The following is a 22,048-nucleotide window of genomic DNA, read 5'->3' as shown; positions in this document are numbered from 1 at the left end:
CAGGCCAAGCCCACTGCAGTGAGCAACACAAGCTTAAGAACTGCAGACACGTGTTGAAACAGACATGCCCCGAGATCAGACCTAACCCAGCCTGGAGCACAGGGGTGTTGGAAACAAGTGCTCCGTGTAGTCAAGAAAAACCAGCACTGAGACAGAAGATTTCCCAGCAAGGCATCTGTACTTCAGAACGGTGCCGCCTGCGCTACTTGTAATCCCAAGAGCACCCTAAACAAAGGAGAGAAGGGGTTTTTAACTCTAACGAAGTTCCTGTTTTTCTGTGTCCTTTCCCCATTGGCTCGGGATGGACCGCACAATCTGAGCTCATCCCGCCTGGCTAAGGTTTAAACTTTCCCAAACAGGGTAGACTGGTGAAAAAGAAGAAAAACAGGGAGAATCTGTTTACAGCTTATGACCAGGAAGTTGAGTCTTTGAAGAGCTTAGCTGTCCCAACAATTTCCTCTCTTCTGTTTGATACTTCTTCCTCTTCAAAAATTTTTAACAGGATTTGGCTTCGTTCTTGATTATCTAGGAGAAAGAGCTTGTCTGAGTATGAAGGGAGAGAAGCGAGGGGGGCTTTAGGGAGGGCTATTTCTATGAGCCTTTGAGTTAACCCACCATACAAGGTATGATGCGACAGCCCACAAGTAACAATTGCAAGAGAGGTAAAGATTGAAGCCAGGAGTCCTTTCCATTTTCCAAACCACTTTTCCATGAGACCCATAAAAGGGTTATCCATTCCAGAATTTTCGGCTAATTCATTTGCCAGGGTGGTAAGGCCTCGTAAAGCTTTTGTGATGGTCCCATAGGCAGCTGTATTATTAGGGATAAAAGTACAACATTGGACTCAGATCATGACACAGACTCTGCCTTTTTCTGCCAATATCATGTCAAGGGCTAGCCTATTTTCCCACGCCATCTGGCTGGTGGGGCCTAATTGTTCAGCTATTCCCTTGATGGCATCCCTGGTATAATTGATGAATCGCTACTCATGGTAGTATATATCCAGTCTACATTTTTATTTATAGCAGACCACCAGAACAAAACAGACTCGAACCCAGCGGCTATTTGGTTTCGACCTTTAAATTCACTTGGTAACTCCCGTGGGACCCTGCTACTGTCTACGTAAACATGGGGGTCAAAGGACCCGTTAGGGGTTTCTCTTTTTCTTCGGGTTACTTGCTTCCTGTCTGGTTGATGAAATGCCAAGGTGAAAGGGATGGCCAATTGGATTAGAGCAAAAGTGCCAGTCCAGTTGCCTGGCAGTGTACCCGGTAACAGTCCTCCACAAAACCACCATACGTCTGCTCAGGGATAGACAAGGGCCGACTGATTGGTTAGCTCTTGAAAAGGTTTAGACTCCCATTAGATTTCCAAGGAGTATCAATTTGTCCCCCTGTCGTGAGAGACACAAGGTAAAATTGGCATTGAGAGCTGAAAGTCGAATGGTCCTTAGGGGCTGACCCACAGGGCTCCTGATCTTTGGGAAATGTAGTGAAAGAGTGGTGCACATCTTGTTTCCCCAGGCCGTGGTGCTGGAAGAGAGCTACCATACAGTCCATGCCTGGTTGGTTGGCCCATCTGAGTGGAAAGGGGACAATCTGGGTTTCTGGCCTGCCTGCTGCACAAGCGTAACAGTCGCTTTTATTCAGGGTGCGAACAGAATATTTAATCCATTCCAGCCAGGCATTTGTATCTTGATACCAGGTCTCAATGGCTAGGGTTTGCTTTAAGTCCTTGACTTCTACTATAGCTACTTTGGTTTTGTCATTGGGTAAGAGGTGAGGAATGGTTTGATTTGGTGGGCTTGGGGAAGGGGAAACGGTAGGAGGTAGAGAAGGGTGAACAAAACATATTTCAAAGAAGCCTATAGGGTCCCTTCCAGTAACATCGGCTCCTAAGCCATAGAAGCAACCTAGAGAGGAGTTAGGGTCGGTGGAGGTAGGGGTAGTAATAGAGGTAAGTACTGGGTTGCACTGGTTGGATTGGCAATTATAGGGGTGGTTCCCTTGATAAAGTGGAGGCTGTTTCCTTCGGGTTTATTAGTTTTTTTGCACACTAGGCAACTATCCGCCACCTGCCTAGTGAGGGTATAGATTCCTATATATCCATAGGCTTTGAGGACTGTGTCACACATAGCTTGGTGACCCCAGTGAGTTCCTTGATGAAGCTGTGACAATATTTCCCTCATAAGAGGTTTAGACAGCATTTCCCTCCCGTCTGGTAATACCCACCTTCCCTCGGAGCTTTCCTTAGCTCCTATTCTTTTTAACTTTTCTTGGTCTGCGTTGGAGAAGATGGGGATTGCGACTGGAGGGGAAGGCAAGGGGTCAGATGGAAAATGGGCGCCTCTCGAGAAGAGGCAGCTTGCTTGGCTACTTGATCTGTGAGGTTATTTCCCTGACTTTCAAAGGATGGGTTTTTCTGGTGTCCTGGCACATAGACCACCACTATTTCTTCTGGCAGTTGAAGATTTTCTAGTATTTGTATAATCAATTCTTTATGGACAAGGTCCTGGCCTTTACTATTAATGAAGCCTCGTTCAGTCCAGATCTTTCCAAGGGTATGGACTACTCCGAAAGCATACTTGGCGTCAGTGTAAATAGTTCCTTCCTGATTTAGAAAAGATGTTAAGGCCTGATTTAATGCAAAGAGTTCACATGTTTGAGTGAACCAGTTATTGGGCTGTCTCCCTGACTCTACCTCCATGAGGGTTTCCCCGTCAACTACAGAGCACCCGTTATGCTTTCTTCCTTCGATTACCTGGGAGGAGCCGTCTATAAAGAGGTGACGCCCGGTTTGGAATACGGTCTTGCTTAGATCCAGTTTGACTCTAGTTTGATAACTGATCATATCTAAACATTTATGCTCAGGTTCCTCCCGGTTCGGATTTCCCATTAGGAAAGCATCAGAGTTGAGCAAATTATCAGTGGTCAATGTTAAATCATCCCTCTCTAATAAGATAGCCTCAATTTTTTTTTTTTTTTTGAGAGGGGGGATGGAGTCTCGTTCTGTTGCCCAGGCTGAAGTGCAGTAGCTGATCTCAGCTCACTGCAACCTTTGCCTCCGGGGTTCAAGCAATTCTCCAGCCTCAGCCTCCCAAATAGCTGGGATTACAGGCGTGCACCATCATGCCTGGCTAATTTTTTGTATTTTTTTTTTTTTTTTTTTTTTGAGACGGAGTCTCGCTCTGTCGCCCAGGCTGGAGTGCAGTGGCGCGATCTCGGCTCACTGCAAGCTCCGCCTCCCGGGTTCACGCCATTCTCCTGCTTCAGCCTCCTGAGTAGCTGGGACTACAGGCGCCCGCCACCTCGCCCGGCTAGTTTTTTGTATTTTTTAGTAGAGACGGGGTTTCACCGTGTTCGCCAGGATGGAATTTTTTGTATTTTTAGCAGTGACAGGGTTTCACCATGCTGGGCAGTCTGGTCTCGAACTCTTGACCTTGTGATCTGTCCGCCTCAGCCTCCTAAAATGCTGGGATTACAGGTGTGAGCCACCGCGCCCACCCGACAGCTTCATATTTGCAAATTGTTGAGTCAGTGAGCCATCTTCCTGCCTTCTGATTAAGAATGGTCCTAACTTGATGGAGGGTGCATAAAAAGAGGCTTCCCCCAAAGGTCATTTTCCTGCTTTCTTCCGCTAGCAAGGCAGTTGCTGCTATGGATTAGGCACACTGGGGCCATCCGCGGGTTACTGGGTCAAGAACTTTGGACAGGAAGGCTATGGGCTGCCGCTGGCCTCTGTGTCTTTGGGTGAGTACCCCTAAAGCCACCCCCTTGTTTACACTGACGAAAAGGTGGAATGGCTAAGGAGGGCAAAGCTAGAACGGGGGCAGTTACAAGTAGGTGTTTTAACTCTTTTACTTGTTGGACTTCTGATGGGGTCCAACGAAGGGGGTCTGGTCCTTCTTGGGTGAGTTTTTGATATAGAGGTTTTAATTTTCAGGCATAAGAGTCAATCCATAGATGACAGTATCCAACTAATCCCAAGAATTTTCTAAGTTCCTGCTTTGTTTAGGCAAAGGTAGAGATGTGACACCTTCAATTCGTTCAGGTACTATTTTCCGTTTGCCTTTACTGATGAGGTGTCCTAGATATTTTACCTCAGGTTCTACAAACTGAATTTTACTCCTTGAGACCCGTAACCCTTGTTCCCTTAGGAAATTCAGGAAGTTAATTGGAATTGTGGTTATGTGGTCCTTGCTATTTCCTGAAATGAGCAGGTCATCTGCATATTTGAGTAGGCATATGGATGAACGAAGGGAAAAGATTTCTAGGACTTGTTCTAAAATTTGACCGAATAGATTTGGGGAGTCTGTAAACTCCTGGGGTAGGACTGTCCACTGGTACTGCTGTTTTCTACCTAAGTAAGGGTCCTCCCACTCAAAACCAAACATGTCCCGGCTGTCTTCTGCTAAAGGGCAAGCCCAAAAAGCATCTTTCTTTTTTTTTTTTTTTTTTTTGTTGAGACAGAGTCTCGCTTTGTCGCCCAGACTGGAGTGCAGTGGCCGGATCTCAGCTCACTGCAAGCTCCGCCTCCCGGGTTCACGCCGTTCTCCTGCCTCAGCCTCCCGAGTAGCTGGGACTACAGACGCCCGCCACCTCGCCCAGCTAGGTTTTTGTATTTTTTAGTAGAGACGGGGTTTCACCGTGTTAGCCAGGATGGTCTTGATCTCCTGACCTTGTGATCCGCCCGTCTCGGCCTCCCAAAGTGCTGGGATTACAGGCTTGAGCCACCGCGCCCGGCCGCATCTTTCTTTTTTTAGTTTTATTTTATTTTATATTATATTATTTTATTTTACTTTATTTTATTTTAATTTTTGAGACGGAGCCTGCCTCTATCACCAGGCTGGAGTGCAGTGGCACAATCCCTGCTCACTACAACCTCCGCCTCCCAGGTTCAAGCAATTCTCCTGCCTCAGCCTCCTGAGTAGCTGGGATTACAGGCGCATGCTGCCGTGCCTGGCTAATTTTTTTTTTTTTTTTTTTTTTTTAAGTAGAGACGGGGTTTCACCATGTTGCCCAGGCTGGTCACAAACTCCTGAGCTCAGGCAATCTGCCCACCTCAGTCTCCCAAAGCGCTAGGATTACAGGTGTGAGCCACCGCGCCCAGCCAGCATCTTTCAAATCTATCATTGTGAACCATTGGTGATCGTGTGGGATTTTGCTGATAATGGTGTAAGGGTTGGGAACAGCAGCGGGGGGGTGGGGTAGTTCGAGCTGTTTGATTAATAGCCCAGAGGTCTTCTACTAGCCGGTATGACCCATGTGACTTTCTTACAGACAATATTGGAGTGTTATAAGGGGATATACAGGGTTCAAGGAGTCTGTCACGGACGAGGCCCTCAATTATAGGTTTTAGAGCCATTCTAGCTTCTAAGGGAATAGGGTATTGTTTTCTGCTTACCATTTCCCTGGGAATTTTTTTTTTTTTTTTTTTTTTTTGAGACAGTCACACTCTGTCACCCAGGCTGGAGTGCAATGGTGTGATCTTAGCTCACTGCAACCTCCGCCTCCACGTTTTAAGCAATTCTTCTGCCTCAGCCTCCTGAGTAGCTGGGACTACAGGTGCATGCCACCACATCTGGCTAAGTTTTTAAATATTTTTAGTAGAGATGGAGTTTCACCATGTTGGCCAGGCTGGTCTCAAACTCCTGACCTCAGGTGATCCACCTGCCTCAGCCTCCCAAAGTGCTGGGATTACAGGCGTGAGCCACCACATCCACCCAAGGGAATTTTTATTTTCACATGGATTGGACCTGTAGTTTCCCTCAATTTCCTTTCTTTAACCATACGTCAGGATGCATTTGGCTTTCTTCTGGGGCAGTGAGTAGGTTTAAGGAAGTGAGGAATTTTCCCTGATTAACATATAGGCCTATACCTAATCGTAACATTAAGTCTCTTCCTAACAAATTAGTTCCCACTTTGGGGATTAACAAGAACTTAGTGGTGGCCGGCCTGTTCTCATATTTAGCCTGTTTCCTCTAAAATTTTTGCCCTGAATCCCTCCCATTTAATTCCTGAGACAGTAAGCTCTTCTGTTGAACATGCTAAACTTGAAGGGAGAAAACATAGGGAGGAGCGAGCCCCTCCCGAATTGACTATGAAAATGATGAACTCTGGGCGGGGCGTGGTGGCTCACGCCTGTAATCCCAGCACAGCGGGTGGATCACAAGGTCAGCAGATCGAGACCATCCTGGCTAACACAGTGAAACCTTGTCTCTACTAAAAATACAAAAAAATAGCTGGGCGTGCTGGCGGGCACCTGTAGTCCCAGTTACTCGCCAGGCTGAGGCAGGAGAATGGCGTGAACCCAGGAGAGGGAGCTTGCAGTGAGCCTTGATCGCGCCACTGCACTCCAGTCTGGGCGACAGGGCGAGACTCTGTCTCAAAAAAAAAAAAAAAGAAAGTGATTAACTCTGATTTAGGTTCCACCGTCAGATTTATCAAGGGCTCCTGGTGGGACTCGAGATGAAAGATGCAGAGCCCTTGATCCCCCTATTCTTCTTCACATACCATGAGTGGAAGAACTTCCTTTTTCCTCTCCCTTTCGGGCACTCCCTTTTAAAATGTCCTGGCTTTCCACACCTGAAACATCTGTCTTCACCTCTTCCCTGGCCTGCTCTGTGACTCTCAGGTTTCATCCTTTTACTTCCTGTGTGGGGTCTCACAGCCCGTTGCTTAGAGGATTTATAAGTTCTATTTTCCTGGGTTTCCTGTTGTAGAGTTCCCTGTTGTAAAGCGGACAGCATAGTTTTTGCCTTTTGTTTCTGCTTTTTTTCATCTATTTCATCCATTCATACATATAATTTTGGGGCTTCTCTCTCTTTTTTTCTTTTTTCTTTTTTTTTTTTTTCGAGACAGAGTCTCGCTCTGTCTCCCAGGCTGGAGTGCAGCGGCGCGATCTCGGCTCACTGCAAGCTCTGCCTGCCGGGTGCACGCCATTCTCCTGCCTCAGCCTCCTGAGTACCTGGGACTACAGGCGCCCGCCACCACACTTGGCTAATTTTTTTGTATTTTTTTAGTAGAGACGGGGTTTCACCATGTTAGCCAGGATGGTCTCGATCTCCTGACCTCGTGATCTACCCACCTCAGCCTCCCAAAGTGCTGGGATTACAGGAGTGAGCCACCATGCCCGGCCTTTGTGCATCTTTTTTTTTTTTTTTTTTTTGAGATGGAGTCTTGCTCTGTTGCCCAGGCTGGAGTGCAGTGGCGCAATCTTGGCTCATTGCAAGCTCCGCCTCCCAAGTTCACGCCATTCTCCTGCCTCAGCCTCCCTAGTAGCTGGGACTACAGGCGCCCGCCACCATGCCCGGCTAATTTTTTTTGTATTTTTAGTAGAGATGGCGTTTCACCATGTTAGCCAGGATGGTCTCGATCTCCTGACCTCGTAATCCGCCCCCCTCGGCTTCCCAAAGTGCTGGGATTACAGGAATGAGCCACCGCGCCCAGCCTGGGCATCTCTTAATTAAAAGTTCCTCTATGGAGCGGTCTTGCCAATTTCCTATCTTTTGTAATTTCTTTCTAATGTCCGGCCAACTGTTGGTGATAAAATAGAGCTTTAACATCCCTTGTCCGAGTGGGTCCTCTATGTCTAAGCCTGAATATTTTCTTATTTGCTCCTTAAGTCTGTTTAAAAATTCCATGGGCCCTTCATCTTTCTCTTGGTGTACATTAAATGCTCAGGAAATATTTTGGGTTCCAGGCACCAATTCCCGAATCCCTTTAATTATCATATCCCTGAAGTCTTTCATGTTTTCTCAGTGGGCTGCATTGCTCCTATCCCACTGAGGGTCCCGGGCTGGGAGTTTCTGCTCTGCTGCTGGGATGTTTTGACCAGGAGGGTGTTCACATTCCCAGACTGTCATAGCGTCCCTGTGGATCATGGTTCTTTCCCCCTCTGCGAAGAGAATACCTCAGGTGGACATTAATTCAGCCCAAGTATACTATTGTGGCCCTAAAAATTGGTCAATTTGATCTGTGACTCCAAAGGGATCATCTGATAATGGTTTGAGTTCCTTTTTCAGATTTCTTTTTTTTTTTCTTTTTTTTTTTTTTTATGAGACGGAGTCTCGCTCTGTCGCCCAGGCTGGAGTGCAGTGGCCGGATCTCAGCTCACTGCAAGCTCCGCCTCCCGGGTTTACACCATTCTCCTGCCTCAGCCTCCCGAGTAGCTGGGACTACAGGCGCCTGCCACCTCGCCCGGCTATTTTTTTGTATTTTTTAGTAGAGACGGGGTTTCACCGTGTTAGCCAGGATGGTCTCGATCTCCTGACCTTGTGATCCGCCCGTCTCGGCCTCCCAAAGTGCTGGGATTACAGGCTTGAGCCACTGCGCCCGGCCCCTTTTTCAGATTTCTAACCTCTGAACTAGTTAAGGGGGCATTTACAAAACCAATACCCCCTCCTCCCAGTGCTACTTCTCTTAAGGGAAAAGGGGTTGGGGCAGACTCCTTTGAGGAAGAGGGAAAAGGAAAGTTTTGAATATCCCTCTGGCATTGTTTCCATCTTGTGCTGAAGTTTTCCTGAGGAAAGGACATGTGCCGGTGGCTACTCAATGGGGATGTAGGGCCACAAAGCCCATGGGGCAGGGTTATGTGGAGGAGGGACTGAGTGATTAGCCTGGGGTGGGGTAGGTAGGGGAAGATGGTCTAGGGGATCCTATACATTGGCATCTTTAGATGTAGAATCTGACTTAACTGGGTTGTCTTGGGGGGGTATTGAGTTTGGTTTCTCTTTTACATCATCCTTTAAGGGAAAGGAAAGGACAAGTTCCTGTCTCCAACACAGAGCATAACCTATTTCCTCTTGCGAGACTGGACTTTTTTCATTAACATACTGGATTAAGAGTTGGCATATCCAGTCCTCATCTGATCCAAACTTTGGCCAAAAGACCGAGGGTCTGAGGATAGGTTCCTTGGTCCAAATAAAACAGCAATATTTTATCATTCACTGTCTTTCCTTGTATTTGGTTTTCATTATCTCTCCAGTACTCTAACATAAGGCCTACAGGACTGTCAGGGGGAACTTTATCGTCCACTTGGCCTTTTGTACTCCCTGTCTTACTTGGGGTATTTCCATTCTGGAGGTTGGTGCCCGTTTCCTAGGGGCTTAACCTCTCCCTTTTCCCACTGGAGGTTTCTTGCACTCGTGTGAATACTCCCTTCGTCCTTTTTGGCCACTTCCCTCATGGCAATTTTAGGCCCCTCTTAGCAATAGTGGGTCGGTATAATCCCCCTGACTGGAAAACCACCCTAAGCCATATGAGGTGACCACGGAACCAAGTCTGGACTCCACACTCGATTCGTGTCCACTGACGTGTCTCAACCATGCACTTAAAACCTCCAAGTGACCCCCACCACCAAGGAAATACTTTCTCGCCCCAGTAGCAACTTTTCTCATCTTGGTCTGTGCAGAGTTACCCACTCGCCTGGGAATTTTAAGGATCCTTCCTGCCCAGGTTGCTGAGAGTCCAGATTTATTTGCCACTTCGGGTGGACCCAATCCTCCCCTCCCGGGGCCACAGCAACAAGGCAGTGGGATGCATCTCACGAGGAAAAGTAATCGCTACCCCTCCCAAAGGATAATGGGATCCTGGAAGACCCCCAAATTTGTTGAAAACAAGCGCTCAGTGTAGTCAAGAAAAACCAGCACTGAGACAAAAGACTTCCCAGCAAGGCATCTTTACTTCTGCAGAAGGGTGCCGCTTGCACTGGTTGTAATCTCAAGAGCACCCCCCCACCTCCTGAACAGAGGACGGAAGTGGTTTTTAACCCTAACGCAGTTCCTGTTTCTGTGTCCTTTCCCCATTGGCTGGGGGGTTGGACAGCACAATCTGAGCTGATCCCGATTGACTAAGGTTTAACTTTCCCAAATAGGGTAGACTATTTGCGAAAAAGAAGAAAAAGCGGGGGTAGAATCTGTTTACAGCTTATGACCAGGAAGTTGAGTCTTTGAAGAGGAACTCAGCTGTCCCAACAGAGGCATCCGAGGGGCTGCCTGGAGGAGGTGATGCTGGGCAGTAGGAATTGCCTGGTCCGACGCCCTGGCTGCCAAGGGCCTGCCAGGAATGCGCACCTTTGGGTCTTCCCTGCTAAGAGGTGAACTGAGAGTGCCCCTGGCGCTCTGGCAAAGGCCATGGAATGAGCCCACAGTGAGAATTCCAGCTTCGCCTCTTACTAGCTGGATAACCTGGGGAGCCGCGAGACCTCCCTGGGCCTCAGCCCCCGGTACAGTGGAGTCAACGGGAGAAACGGCCTCACGGGATTGATGCGGGGATTAAGCGGGGCACGGGCGGCGGGCAAACGCGGGTCATTATACTCATCTCCCCACGGCATGCGTCCCAGCGCCACCCGCTTCCCCGCTCCGCGCCGGGCCTAGACCCTCCGACCCCGCCCCTGCGCGGGCCGCGAGCAGGAATGCGAGCAGGCCGGGGGCGCGCGGGCCGCAGCCGCATTTCCGGGCCGGCGGGAGCGGGCGGCGGGGGAGGGGCGGCCGGGGCCTGCGCCGGCCGCCGTGTGACGCGCCCCCCTCATTTGCATGCGGAGCGCCCATTGGCCACGGCGGCCGCCGGGATGGGAGGCGGGTCCCCTCCCCCTCCCGCCGCAGCGGCGGCAGCAGCTGGGCTCGGTGTAAACAAGTCCAGGCGCCTGCGAACCCGGGCCGGGGGGGACGGCGCCCGCCAGGAGCGCCCCCCACTCCCAGGCCAGCCCACCCCGGCGGACCGGGCCCCGCGCGCCCAGGCGAGGTGAGGCCCGCACCGTCAGGGCTGCGTGTCGCCCCGCGCCCCCGCCCAGCCGGCCAGGACTGCCCCCTCCCCCGGCGCCCGCCCCCACCCCCGCGCCCCAGGTGAGCCCCGGGGTCCAGGTAAGGCTCCGCGATGCAGGTAAGAGCCCCTGGGCGTAGAGGAGGCCTCGGCGACCGCAGGTGAGAGCCCCTCCTCTGCTAGGTGACCCTCCACCTTCACGGCGAGGCCTCCTGCCTCCTCCAGGCGGGGGACCCTCTCCTGGATGAACCCCCTAAACCCCCAGTGAACCCCACTGCTCTCCAGATGAGGTCGCAAGGACCAACCAGCGCCTACCCGTCCATGCTCCCCCGAAACTGGGAACTGACAGCCCAGCCCTCCAAAGCCCCTTCCTCCAGCTTCAGCTGCCAGGTCAGCAAGGGTGAGGCCGGAAGCAGGCGGGTGACTCACCCTGGGCTCCTCCGAGCCTCAGTTTCCCCATTGATGCAACCTGAGGCCTCCTCACTGAGTCAAAACTGAGACGCCTCTGGTCCCCGAGAGGCTGCTGGCTCTGGGGAAAGGAGAGAGCAGCCGAGTGTGACAGAGTGAGTCCCCACGGCTCTGGGAGTGCCTCGCATGTGTATGGCCCAGGTCCTGACAGCCCACCTACTCCCTCCCCGGCAGGCACTGGGCTCCCTCTGCTCCCCGTGGGCCGCTCCCCGCGTGGGGCCACTGCCCCCGGCCCCCGCCATGGTGCGGATTTCAAAGCCCAAGACGTTTCAGGCCTACTTGGATGATTGTCACCGGAGGTATAGCTGTGCCCACTGCCGCGCTCACCTGGCCAACCACGACGACCTCATCTCCAAGGTAACCAACCAGGCCACAGTGGGGCTGGAACCTATAGGGGCTGCCTGGCAGCTCCCCACCGGCAGCCCTGACCCCCTCCTCTCTTCCCACCCTCCCACCCTTTAGTCCTTCCAGGGCAGTCAGGGGCGTGCCTACCTCTTCAACTCTGTGTGAGTATCTGGCCTCCCTTCTTGCTTTCCCTGACATCTGTTGTGACCTGTGACCCCTGGCATCCTGCTGAGACTCCCAGAGTTCCCCGGTGCAGGCAGGAAGCTGTGAGCATCATCTCTTGGATGCGGAGGACAGGCACAGTGCTTGAGGGGGGCCCTGTGATGGCAGGACCCTCCCTGGGACTGCCCCATGTCCCCACAGGGTGAACGTGGGCTGCGGGCCAGCCGAGGAGCGGGTGCTGCTGACCGGCCTCCATGCTGTCGCCGACATCCACTGCGAGAACTGCAAGACCACTTTGGGCTGGAAATATGTGAGTCAGCCACCTCTGACCCTTGGCTAGCCTTTGACCTGACCTTCCAACACCTCCTCCTGACAAGCAGTCATCCTATAGCCTTTCAGATTGCATAGGCCTAGCTCACACAAGTCAGACTGTCTTTTCATCCCTGACCACATTTTCTTCTCTTGCACCCTGCAAGGGCTGTAGAACTTTTCTCTTAACCCATCCCTTCTCCCAGGCACTTGGATCCGCATTTGAGAGTTAGGATATAATCAGAGTCACCATTTATTGAATGCTTATGTGCCTTGCACTGTTGTGTGCCTGGCGTCTGTTATCTCATTCAATCATTGCAGTGATCCTGTAGGTAGAAGCTAGTATTATCTCTACAGAACAAGACAGGGAGGCCCAAAGATGTTAGGTAACTTGCCCAAGATCACACAACTGGTAAGTGACAGAATAGGGACCAGAATCTGAGTTGGTTGGTTTTTTTTTTTCACTCCAAACTCTTGACCACCAGCTTATATTATCATTCAGAGTATCAGAAAAAATTGCCCCAGACTGTGCAACAACATGGAGGTTGGGTTCACCAGCCTCCCTTTCCATAGCCCTCATTGCCACTGCTGCTGTCCAGGGTCTGATTTCACTACCCTGAGTCTCATTTCCTTATCTGTCAGTGGAAGATAAAGCCACTGTCTAGCACCCCGGATTGTTACAGGGATCAGATTAGATGTGGCAAAGGAAGATGCTCTTGGGACACTGCAAGGGACAGGATTCTTCAGGCGTCACTTGGAGCTGTGGTGCCTCTGTGAGGTAGATGCCCCAGGCAAAGCCAGCCAGCCAGCCCTGACCTGAGCTCACTGCTGGCCCTGCCACAGATTGGCTGTGTGTCTCTGGACAGGTGGCTTGGCCACTCGACCTCTATCAAAGAGATGGCTGGCCGGGCACGGTGGCTCATGCCTGTAATCCCAGCACTTTGGGAGGCCAAGGTGGGTGGATCACGAAGTCAGGAGATGGAGACCATCCTGGCTAACACGGTAAAACCCCGTCTCTACTAAAAATATTTTAAAAATTAGCTGGGTGTGGTGGTGGGCACCTGTAGTCCCAGCTACCCGTGAGGCTGAGGCAGGAGAGTTGTGTGAACCTGGGAGGCGGAGGTTGCAGTGAGCCGAGATCATTATTATTATTAAATAATAATAATTTAATCATTATTATTATTAAAAATAAATAAAGGGCTGGCCTAGACAAGAGGTCAAAAACTCAAGTGCCAGGCCAGGCATGATGGTTCATGCCTGTAATTCTAGCACTTTGGGAGACCGAGGCAGGTGGATCATCTGAGGTCAGGAGTTCAAGAACAGCCTGACTAACATGGTGAAACCCCATCTCTACTAAAAATACAAAAATTAGCTCGGCGTGGTGGCGGGTGCCTGTAGTCCCAGCTACTCAGGAGGCTGAGGCAGGAGAATTGCTTGAACCCAGGAGGCGGAGGTTGCAGTGAGCCGAGATCGTGCCGTTGCACTCCAGCTTGGGCAACAGAACGAGACTCCCTCTCAAAATAAAACAAGACAGCCGGGCGCGGTGGCTCAAGCCTGTAATCCCAGCACTTTGGGAGGCTGAGACGGGTGGATCACGAGGTCAGGAGATCGAGACCATCCTGGCTAACACAGTGAAACCCCGTCTCTACTAAAAATACAAAAAAAACTTAGCCGGGCGAGGTGGCGGGCGCCTGTAGTCCCAGCTACTCGGGAGGCTGAGGCAGGAGAATGGCGTAAACCCGGGAGGCGGAGCTTGCAGTGAGCTGAGATCCGGCCACTGCACTCCAGCCTGGGTGACAGAGCGAGACTCCGTCTCAAAAAAAATAAATAAATAAATAAATAAATAAATAAATAAATAAATAAATAAAACAAGACAAACAAACAAAAAACCTCAAGTGCCTGCAAGGCCAAGCAGATACTGTAGATGTGTAAAGGGTAGCATAGACTGGAGGGGTTGGGAGTTGGGGGCAGGCTGGGCAAACTGGAGTGAGCACGGCCTACTTATATTTTAATACTTTTTTTTTTTTTTTTTTTTTTTTTTGNACAGAGATAGGATTTCACCATTTTGCCCAGGCTGGACTTAACTCCTTTATTTTTTTTTTTTTTTTTTTTTTTTTTTGAGACGGAGTCTCGCTCTGTCGCCCAGGCTGGAGTGCAGTGGCCGGATCTCAGCTCACTGCAAGCTCCACCCTCCCGGGTTCACGCCATTCTCCTGCCTCAGCCTCCCGAGTAGCTGGGACTACAGACGCCCGCCACCTCGCCCGGCTAGTTTTTTGTATTTTTAGTAGAGACGGGGTTTCACCGTGTTAGCCAGGATGGTCTCGATCTCCTGACCTTGTGATCCGCCTGTCTCGGCCTCCCAAAGTGCTGGGATTACAGGCTTGAGCCACCGCGCCCGGCCTATTTTAATACTTTAAAGTTATTTTTATTAAACTGCTGTCCAAGAAAGAGTTTATATATGTCGTTTGCCACATATAATACATGTTGTAAGCCAAAATGGCCATGAAGCCACCAGTTGCAAACCTGAACTGTGAAATCTTTTAGCCACTTCCCTATCTTCTCTGTTGGAGCCATCATTAATACTTGAAAAGTACCTTTGAGTCAGGGAGTTCTACTCTGTGTTTGTGAGAAGCGCGGCCCTGCCCCTCCGCCACAGTTTCCTCATATGTAAAATGGGGCCACTCATGTCCACTCCCCAACCCCTGTGCCTTGTGGTGAGACTGTTGCTCCGGGGATGATGGTCCCGCCCCTCCTTTCAGGAACAGGCCTTTGAGAGCAGCCAGAAGTACAAAGAGGGGAAGTACATCATTGAACTCAACCACATGATCAAAGACAACGGCTGGGACTGACCCCCGCTCCCCGACGCATGTGGCTCCAGCCCGGCCTGGCCGCCAGGGAGCGCCACCGGCTTCCCTCCGCCCAAAGGGAGCTCTGGACCCTCAGGGCCCCTGCAGAGGACGGATCCAGCTCCTGTACATATATTTTATTGCATGCACTGTGACCTTGGGGGGAGAACAGAAGGGGGACGACGCCCCCGCACCTCCTGCGATCTGGCTGGCTTGGATCTCGTTTTTAACCCCCTCCTTCCCCGCTTGCCCTATAGATATGGCCTGTGTTCTGCTCTCCTGGCCCCAGTGCACCGTCTGCTCTGTGAACTCCTCCCACCAGGCCCCTCTTACCCCACGCGTGTCTGTCCCCCTCGTTCTGTAGCGTTTGTACATAATAAAACAATGGAGTGGAGACAGCTCAGGCTCGCGTGTAATCCGGGGAGGGGAAGCTCAAGCGGAGATTTCTGCCCCTGTAAGACCAGTGCGGTTCTGAGACCCGGCGGGGCATGGGGTAGGCAAGTCGTTCAAGCTGGGTCTCCAGGAACCGGGGCGGTATCACTGCCGGCGGAGGCCCTGAGCCCACTCTGGCTGCCTACGCTGTGACCTCGCCTGATCTGCGTGTGGTCGTCTGCAGCATTTGGCCGCCGCCTAGGGACAGCGCCCCAGGGAGGCAACCGCGTCGCCGGCCTCGCAGCCCCCTCGCGGCCGGACTACAACTTCCAGCGGCCCCCGCGTGGTCCTTCCGGCTCCTTCGGGCGCGCCTCAACGCTGGGCCTGCCGGGAAGTGTAGTTCCGAGGGTTCCCCAGCGTGGGACCTTCTGGGAAACCCTGCCGCGAGGCGTCAGAAGCTGTCGGACTGTGCGCGCCTCCGAACCTTGGAGGCTTGGCTCAGGGTGGAGGGTTTTTTTAAAGCATGGGGACCGGGGAGGACTACGGTGCTCGGGACTGGGCTGCGGCCTCCTCGCGACCCCGAGTGCCCTGTGAAATCAGCTCAGGCCGCATCCCTCCAGCCTGCACTTTCCCTCTGGTCATGCTGCTTCCCTCCAGGGCCCGGCCTCCAAGTGAAGGAGGGCGGAGGGCGGTCACCTGCCAGAAGGTTGGGGGCGCCAAGGTGTGTCCCGGGACTCCAGGCTCCGTCCAGGCTCCATGCCCCGCCCCCCAGCTTATCCCTAGCTGGGGCTCCCCCCCGTGGGAACGGGGACCAGCTGGCCGGAAGCGCCAAACTGCGTCCCTGTCCGAGCCCCGGGGATCAATCAAGCCGAGGAGTTAATTATGTAATGAGGGGGCAGGGGGTCGAGGCTAATGAAGCCGCCGGGGGTGGGGAGGGAGGGAAGGAGGGGACCGTACCCAGGTATCCGGCCCCTGCTCGGACCCCTTCGAGGCCCCAGGGGTCTCCACCCCAGCCCAAATCCAGGGCCCCAAAGAGGGGAGGGGCTGTGATCCTGGGTCTGGAAGGGGCTGAGCTGTGAGCTATAAAGGGGGCATCTCGCAGCACCGGGGGCTCTAGGCAGCGAGACCTGAGGCCAGACGGAACTACAACATGTACCATCCACGAGAATTGTACCCGTCCCTGGGGGCCGGCTACCGCCTGGGGCCCGCCCAACCTGGGGCCGACTCCAGCTTCCCACCCGGCCTAGCAGAGGGCTACCGCTACCCCGGTGAGCGTTGGGACCAGCTCCTGGGTAGGAGAATAGGGAGGCTGGGGCCCTTGGCTGGCTCCTCATTCTTCCCCGGCTTCCAGACCTGGACACCCCCAAACTGGATTGCTTCCTCTCCGGGATGGAGGCTGCTCCCCGCACCCTGGCCGCACACCCACCTCTGCCCCTTCTGCCCCCTGCCATGGGCACTGAGCCGGCCCCATCAGCTCCAGAGGCCCTCCATTCCCTCCCTGGGGTCAGCCTGAGCCTGGAGAACCGGGAGCTATGGAAGGAGTTCAGCTCTGTGGGAACAGAAATGATCATCACCAAAGCTGGGAGGTGAGGGGCTGGTCAGGGTCCGTGTTTCTGGTGGGGGTCTCCTGGGAAAAGCAGAGTCCCTGGGGAGCGGCTAGGTCTGGGAGGTTCCCTAGGGGCTAGAGTTCTGCCTAGGCTTAGAATCTGACTATGGCCTGGGGCAGGGGTTACTTTGTGGCTGGAATCAGGAGTCATTCTGTGACAAGGGTTAAGGGCTAGTCTGTGGAGTCTGTGGCTGAGTTTAGGGACCAATCTATGGCAAGGGTCATGGGTCAGTCTGGGGCAGGGTCAGGAAGTCCTGCTGGGTTATAGGTTAGTGTGTGGCCTAGACCAGTGTCCAGACAAGGACAGGGGGTCAAGGGCCAGCCCAGTGACCAGCATCAGGGAAATCTGACCAGGACTGGGGATCAGTATGCAGCTTGAATAGGACTCAGTATATCTAGGTCCAGGGTCACCCTAGAGGCAGGGACATGGTCAGTGTGTGGCCTGAGACGAGGTCTTTAGGGCAGGAGCTCAAGCCCTAGCGTGGAAAGTCCTCAGCCCTACTGCAGGCAGGGTATATTTTTTCTAAAGCAAATTCATCTAAAAGCTGCAGATTCTGGTGCTGGACATCAGGGGAGGAGAGGAGGGTGGGGACAGGAAGCTCCTAGCAAGAAAGTTAGTCACCCCTGCTTCTGCAAATACGCTTTGAGGGGTAGGAGTCATGGCTCTGTTCCTAACCTGCTGTGTGACAGATCGCTTAACCTGTCTGTCCTGTTTCCCCAAATGTAAAATGAGACAAGAAAACCTTCCAGATCTAAGATTCTGCCCTCTGGGTTCTTTTTTTTTATTTTTATTTTTTGAGATGGAGTCTCGCTCTGTTGCCCAGGCTGGAGTGCAGTGGCGCTATCTCGTCAGCTCACCACAACCTCTGCTTCCCGGATTCAAGCGATTCTCCTGCCTCAGCCTCCCGAGTAGCTGGGACTACAGGCACACACCACCACACCTGGCTAATTTTTGTATTTTTAGTAGAGACAGTGTTTCACCATATTAGCCAGGCTGGGTCTCAAATTTCTGACCTCATGATCTCGCCTCAGCTTCCTAAAGTGCTGGGATTACAGGCGTGAACCACTGCACCTGGCCCTTTTTCCTTTTTCAGAGACAGGGTCTTGCCCTGTTGCCCAGGCTGGAGTGCAGTGGTGCAATTGTGGCTCACTGTAGTCTTGACCTCCCAGGCTCAAGTGACCCTCCCGCCTCAGCCTCTGTAGTAACTGGGACTATCAGTGTGCACCACCATGCCTGGCTAACTTTTTAATTTTTTGTAGAGATGGAGTCTTTCTGTGTTGCCCAAGCTGGTCTTGAATTCCTGGACTCAAGAGATCCTCCCACCTTGGCCTCCCAAAGTTTTGGGATTAGAGGTGTGAGCCACAGCCTCCGGCCTGCCCTCTGGGTTCTAATTCCACCTCCCTTGATGTTTCTCTGACAGCTCTGGGGAGCCTGCTGCTATGTCCCGTTACTGGTGCTGGGCCCACCCCTGGCCAGTGGGTAGCACCAGGCCTCTCCTGTCCCCTCCCTTGCACAGGCGCATGTTCCCTGCCTGCCGAGTGTCAGTCACTGGCCTGGACCCCGAGGCCCGTTACTTGTTTCTTCTGGACGTGGTTCCGGTGGACGGGGCTCGCTATCGCTGGCAGGGCCGGCGGTGGGAGCCCAGCGGCAAGGCAGAGCCCCGCCTGCCCGACCGAGTCTACATTCACCCCGACTCTCCTGCCACTGGTGCACATTGGATGAGGCAGCCTGTGTCTTTCCATCGTGTCAAGCTCACCAACAGCACGCTGGACCCCCACGGCCACGTGAGGCCCAGGCTGGGACTCTAGGATAGGGTTGGGGGGTGCTAGAAGGGAGGCCAAGGCTGGGGCACAGGGTAGGGAATCACTCCCATTTCCTCCCTCCCAGCTGATCCTGCACTCCATGCACAAGTACCAACCCCGCATACACCTAGTTCGGGCAGCTCAGCTCTGCAGCCAGCACTGGGGGGGCATGGCTTCCTTTCGCTTCCCGGAGACCACATTCATCTCCGTGACAGCCTACCAGAACCCACGGGTGAGTGCCCCTGCTTGAGGGGGTGGTGGCGCCCTGCCCAGACCACAGTTGCTTTGACCCTGGATGTGTGTCCCCAGATCACACAACTGAAGATTGCAGCCAATCCTTTTGCCAAAGGCTTCCGGGAGAACGGCAGAAACTGTAAGAGGTGGGAGTTGTTCATTCATTCGTTCATGCATTCAACAAATGTTTATTAATCACTCACTGTGTGCCAGGCACCGTGCTGGACATCAGGAATACAGTGGTAAGTAAAAACATTCATTCACTGACTCAGCAAATACTTATATAGTACCTGTTATGTGCCAGGGACAGTTCCAGGCACTGGAGATAAATCAAACAAAGTAAACCAAAGCCCCAGCCCTGATGGAACTGATTTCTAGTGGGGACAGCAGACAAGCAGACAAGAGAAATAAATAAAATGCCATCTGTTAGGAAGCCATTCTAAAGAGAAGAGAGACCAGGTGCGGTGGCTTGCTTCTGTAATCCCAGCACTCTGGGAGGCTGAGGCGGGCAGATCACCTGAGGTCAGAAGTTTGAGACCAGCCTGCCAACACAGTGAAACCCTGTTTCTACTAAAAATACAAAAATTAGCCAGGCATGGTGGCACGCGCCTGTAATCCCAACTACTGGGGAGGCTGAGGCAGGAGAATCTCTTGAACCCAGGAGGTGGAGGTTGCAGTGAGTTGAGATCGTGCCATTGCATTCCAGCCTAGGCAACAAGAGTAAAACTTCGTATCAAAAAAGAAAGAAAGAAAGAAAACTCTGTCACAAAAAAAAAAAAGAAAAGAAAAGAAAAGGAAAAAAGGAGAAGAGAAATAAACAGGAAAGGATACGAAGGATTGGGGTGAGCTATTAGATAAGAGGCCTGAAAAGGCCTCGGCAGGAAGAAGACACTTGAGAAAGAGCTGAAGGAAGTATGGGAGGGAGCCAGGTGGGCATCTGGCAAAGCACACTAGGGAGTGGGAACAGCACGTGCAAAGGCCCTGAGGTGGGGCTGTGCCTGTGGCGTGGCTGCAGTGGAGTGAGCAGGAGTCAGGCAGGGGAGGGGAAGCCAGGTTATCTTGGACAGTAAAGGTTCCATAAGGCCGTGGGAACTGTTCCAAGTGTAGCCCCTCAGAGCTGGCCCCTGCCCTCAAGGAGCTTCCAGTTTGTCAGAAGAGACAGACATGAACCAAGGAGTCACTCCATCAAATGCAAAAGCATTTGCATTTAACTGTCTCATAACTGTGACAGATGTTATGAGGGAGGGGTGTGTGCTCTCGGAGGTCAGGGAGGACTTCCTTGAGGAACTTGCGCTTGCACTAAGGCAAGGATAGGTTTGGTGGCTCATGCCTGTAGTCACAGCGCTTTAGGAGGCTGAGATGGAAAGATCACTTGAGCCCAGGAGTCGGAGGATGCAGTGAGCTGTGACCATGTCACTGCACTCCAGACTGCAGTCCAGCCTGGGCAACATAGCAAGACTGCATCTCAAATTTTAAAAATGAAAAGAAAAAGGATGGGTTCAGCAGGTGAAGAGGGGACAGAAGAGGATTCCAGACAGAGGCTCAGAGTGGAGATGGGGCAGAAGGATGAGCTAGGTGAGACCGTGTCCTGGCCTTGCCTCTGGGAAGGAGTTTCCATTGATACTAAACACAATAGTAAAGCATGGACAAGCTTGAGCAGGAACAAAATTCCAGCTCTGCCACTTTCTAGTTATTTAATTTTCTGGCCTTGTTTCTTCATCTGTAAAATGGGTATAATGATGGCCCCTACCCGACAGGGTCCCTGGGAGGGTGAAATGCCTGGCACTGGGTAAGTACTGTTATTACCATCACCATGGCCATCACCGTCATCATCATCACCACCACCACTGTTTCCCAGGGAGCGAGATGCCCGTGTGAAGAGGAAACTGCGGGGCCCAGAGCCAGCAGCCACAGAGGCCTATGGGAGCGGAGGTGAGTATAGTGCCGATGGCGTTGGGGCCAGGCCTGAGACACGGATCCTCCCTAGCCCAACCTCTCCCTTCCCTCTCCCCAGAAACACCAAGTGGTCCCTGCGACTCCACTCTGGGTGGAGACATTCATGAATCAGACCCAGAACAGGCCTCAGCCCCCGGGGAAGTCACCACTGCCCTGGCACCTCCGTGTGGTGGCCCCAGTGCCGAGGCCTACCTCATGCACCCTGCGGCTTTCCACGGGGCCCCCAGTCACCTTCCCACCAGGTGAGTGGGACAGGGGACCAGGCGGGGCTGCGGGACCCTCGGCACTGCTCTGACATCCTTCTCTCCTATGGCAGGAGCCCCAGCTTCCCGGAGGCTCCAGACTCTGGGCGCTCAGCCCCCTACTCGGCTGCATTTCTGGAGCTGCCGCCCGGGCCAGGGGGCTCCGGGTACCCAGCGGCTCCACCGGCGGCACCCTTTGCCCCGCACTTTCTCCAAGGGGGCCCCTTCCCTTTACCATACCCCGGGCCTGGGGGCTATCTGGATGTGGGCTCCAAACCCATGTACTGAGCCATTGCTGGGCCCCTCTGCCTCCATCACAAACCTCCTGCTCCCTTCCCCCAGCCCTGGAGCCCCCTCACCTCCACCGGCCCCATCCCCCACACCAAATGGCTGCCTTGGGCCTGCCCACCCACCCCCCCCAACTTCACACCTTGATTTCACTCCCACCCTGCTCTGGCTTCAAAGCCCAACCAAGGCTGCTGGGAGTCCAGCTGGGGCCTGCTTCCCCTTCCCAGCTCTCACCTCCGTGTGAATGGAAGGGGCTCTGCCTGGCCAAATGGGGCTACAGACCAGTATCCCCACCTACCGGGTCCCCCTGTGAGCTCTTGGGGGGGGCTCAATCCCCACCCCCACACCACTAGTGCAGGCCACACCAGTCTGTTGTTCTGGGACCAGAGTATTTTTGTTAATAAAACTCAAAAGCCATCCATGCTCAGGAAACATTGAAGCTCCTGTGTTTGGCCCTGGGCGGGGCTGGGTGAGCAAAGGCTTTGCTAGGAGACCCAGACCCAGATCTAAACCTGTGTTTCCAGCTGCCTGACCTAGCACGAAATCTACCAGCTCTCTAGGCCCATCTCTTCAGAAAAATGGAGAAATCAGAATCTCGTGATGCTGTTAATAAGGCTGCCATGAGAACAGAGCCCTCTCCCTAGCGCTGGGGAAGCC

General features: G+C 52.9%; 2 protein-coding genes across 5 annotated transcripts; both read left to right on the top strand.

The window, feature by feature from the left end:
* The first annotated feature begins 9,669 nt into the window (after window positions 1-9,669).
* YPEL3 (yippee like 3) lies at window positions 9,670-15,288 on the top strand. 4 transcript variants are annotated; one of them, XM_025371449.1, is made up of 5 exons: window positions 9,670-10,224; window positions 11,403-11,585; window positions 11,691-11,734; window positions 11,937-12,045; window positions 14,804-15,288. In XM_025371449.1, the coding sequence occupies exons 2-5, from the start codon at window positions 11,469-11,471 to the stop codon at window positions 14,891-14,893; spliced, it is 360 nt and encodes a 119-aa protein (XP_025227234.1). In that variant the 5' UTR covers window positions 9,670-10,224; window positions 11,403-11,468; the 3' UTR covers window positions 14,894-15,288. The 4 variants fall into 4 exon arrangements, with proteins under 4 accessions (XP_025227234.1, XP_025227235.1, XP_025227233.1 ...); XM_025371450.1 differs by having other exon boundaries at window positions 9,911-10,095; XM_025371448.1 differs by lacking the exon at window positions 9,670-10,224 and adding an exon at window positions 10,585-10,742.
* Window positions 15,289-15,674: 386 nt separating this feature from the next.
* Window positions 15,675-21,823, top strand: TBX6 (T-box 6). Its single transcript, XM_025370115.1, has 8 exons — window positions 15,675-16,530; window positions 16,614-16,848; window positions 18,386-18,653; window positions 18,757-18,903; window positions 18,981-19,051; window positions 20,764-20,837; window positions 20,920-21,103; window positions 21,178-21,823. The coding sequence occupies exons 1-8, from the start codon at window positions 16,413-16,415 to the stop codon at window positions 21,389-21,391; spliced, it is 1,311 nt and encodes a 436-aa protein (XP_025225900.1). The 5' UTR covers window positions 15,675-16,412; the 3' UTR covers window positions 21,392-21,823.
* Window positions 21,824-22,048: the final 225 nt, after the last annotated feature.

Source organism: Theropithecus gelada, chromosome 20 (genome assembly GCF_003255815.1).
Source record: "Theropithecus gelada isolate Dixy chromosome 20, Tgel_1.0, whole genome shotgun sequence".
Taxonomy (NCBI): Eukaryota; Metazoa; Chordata; class Mammalia; order Primates; family Cercopithecidae; genus Theropithecus; species Theropithecus gelada.
Note: the sequence above shows the minus strand (reverse complement) of the source record. Positions and strands in the feature narration are given on the sequence as shown.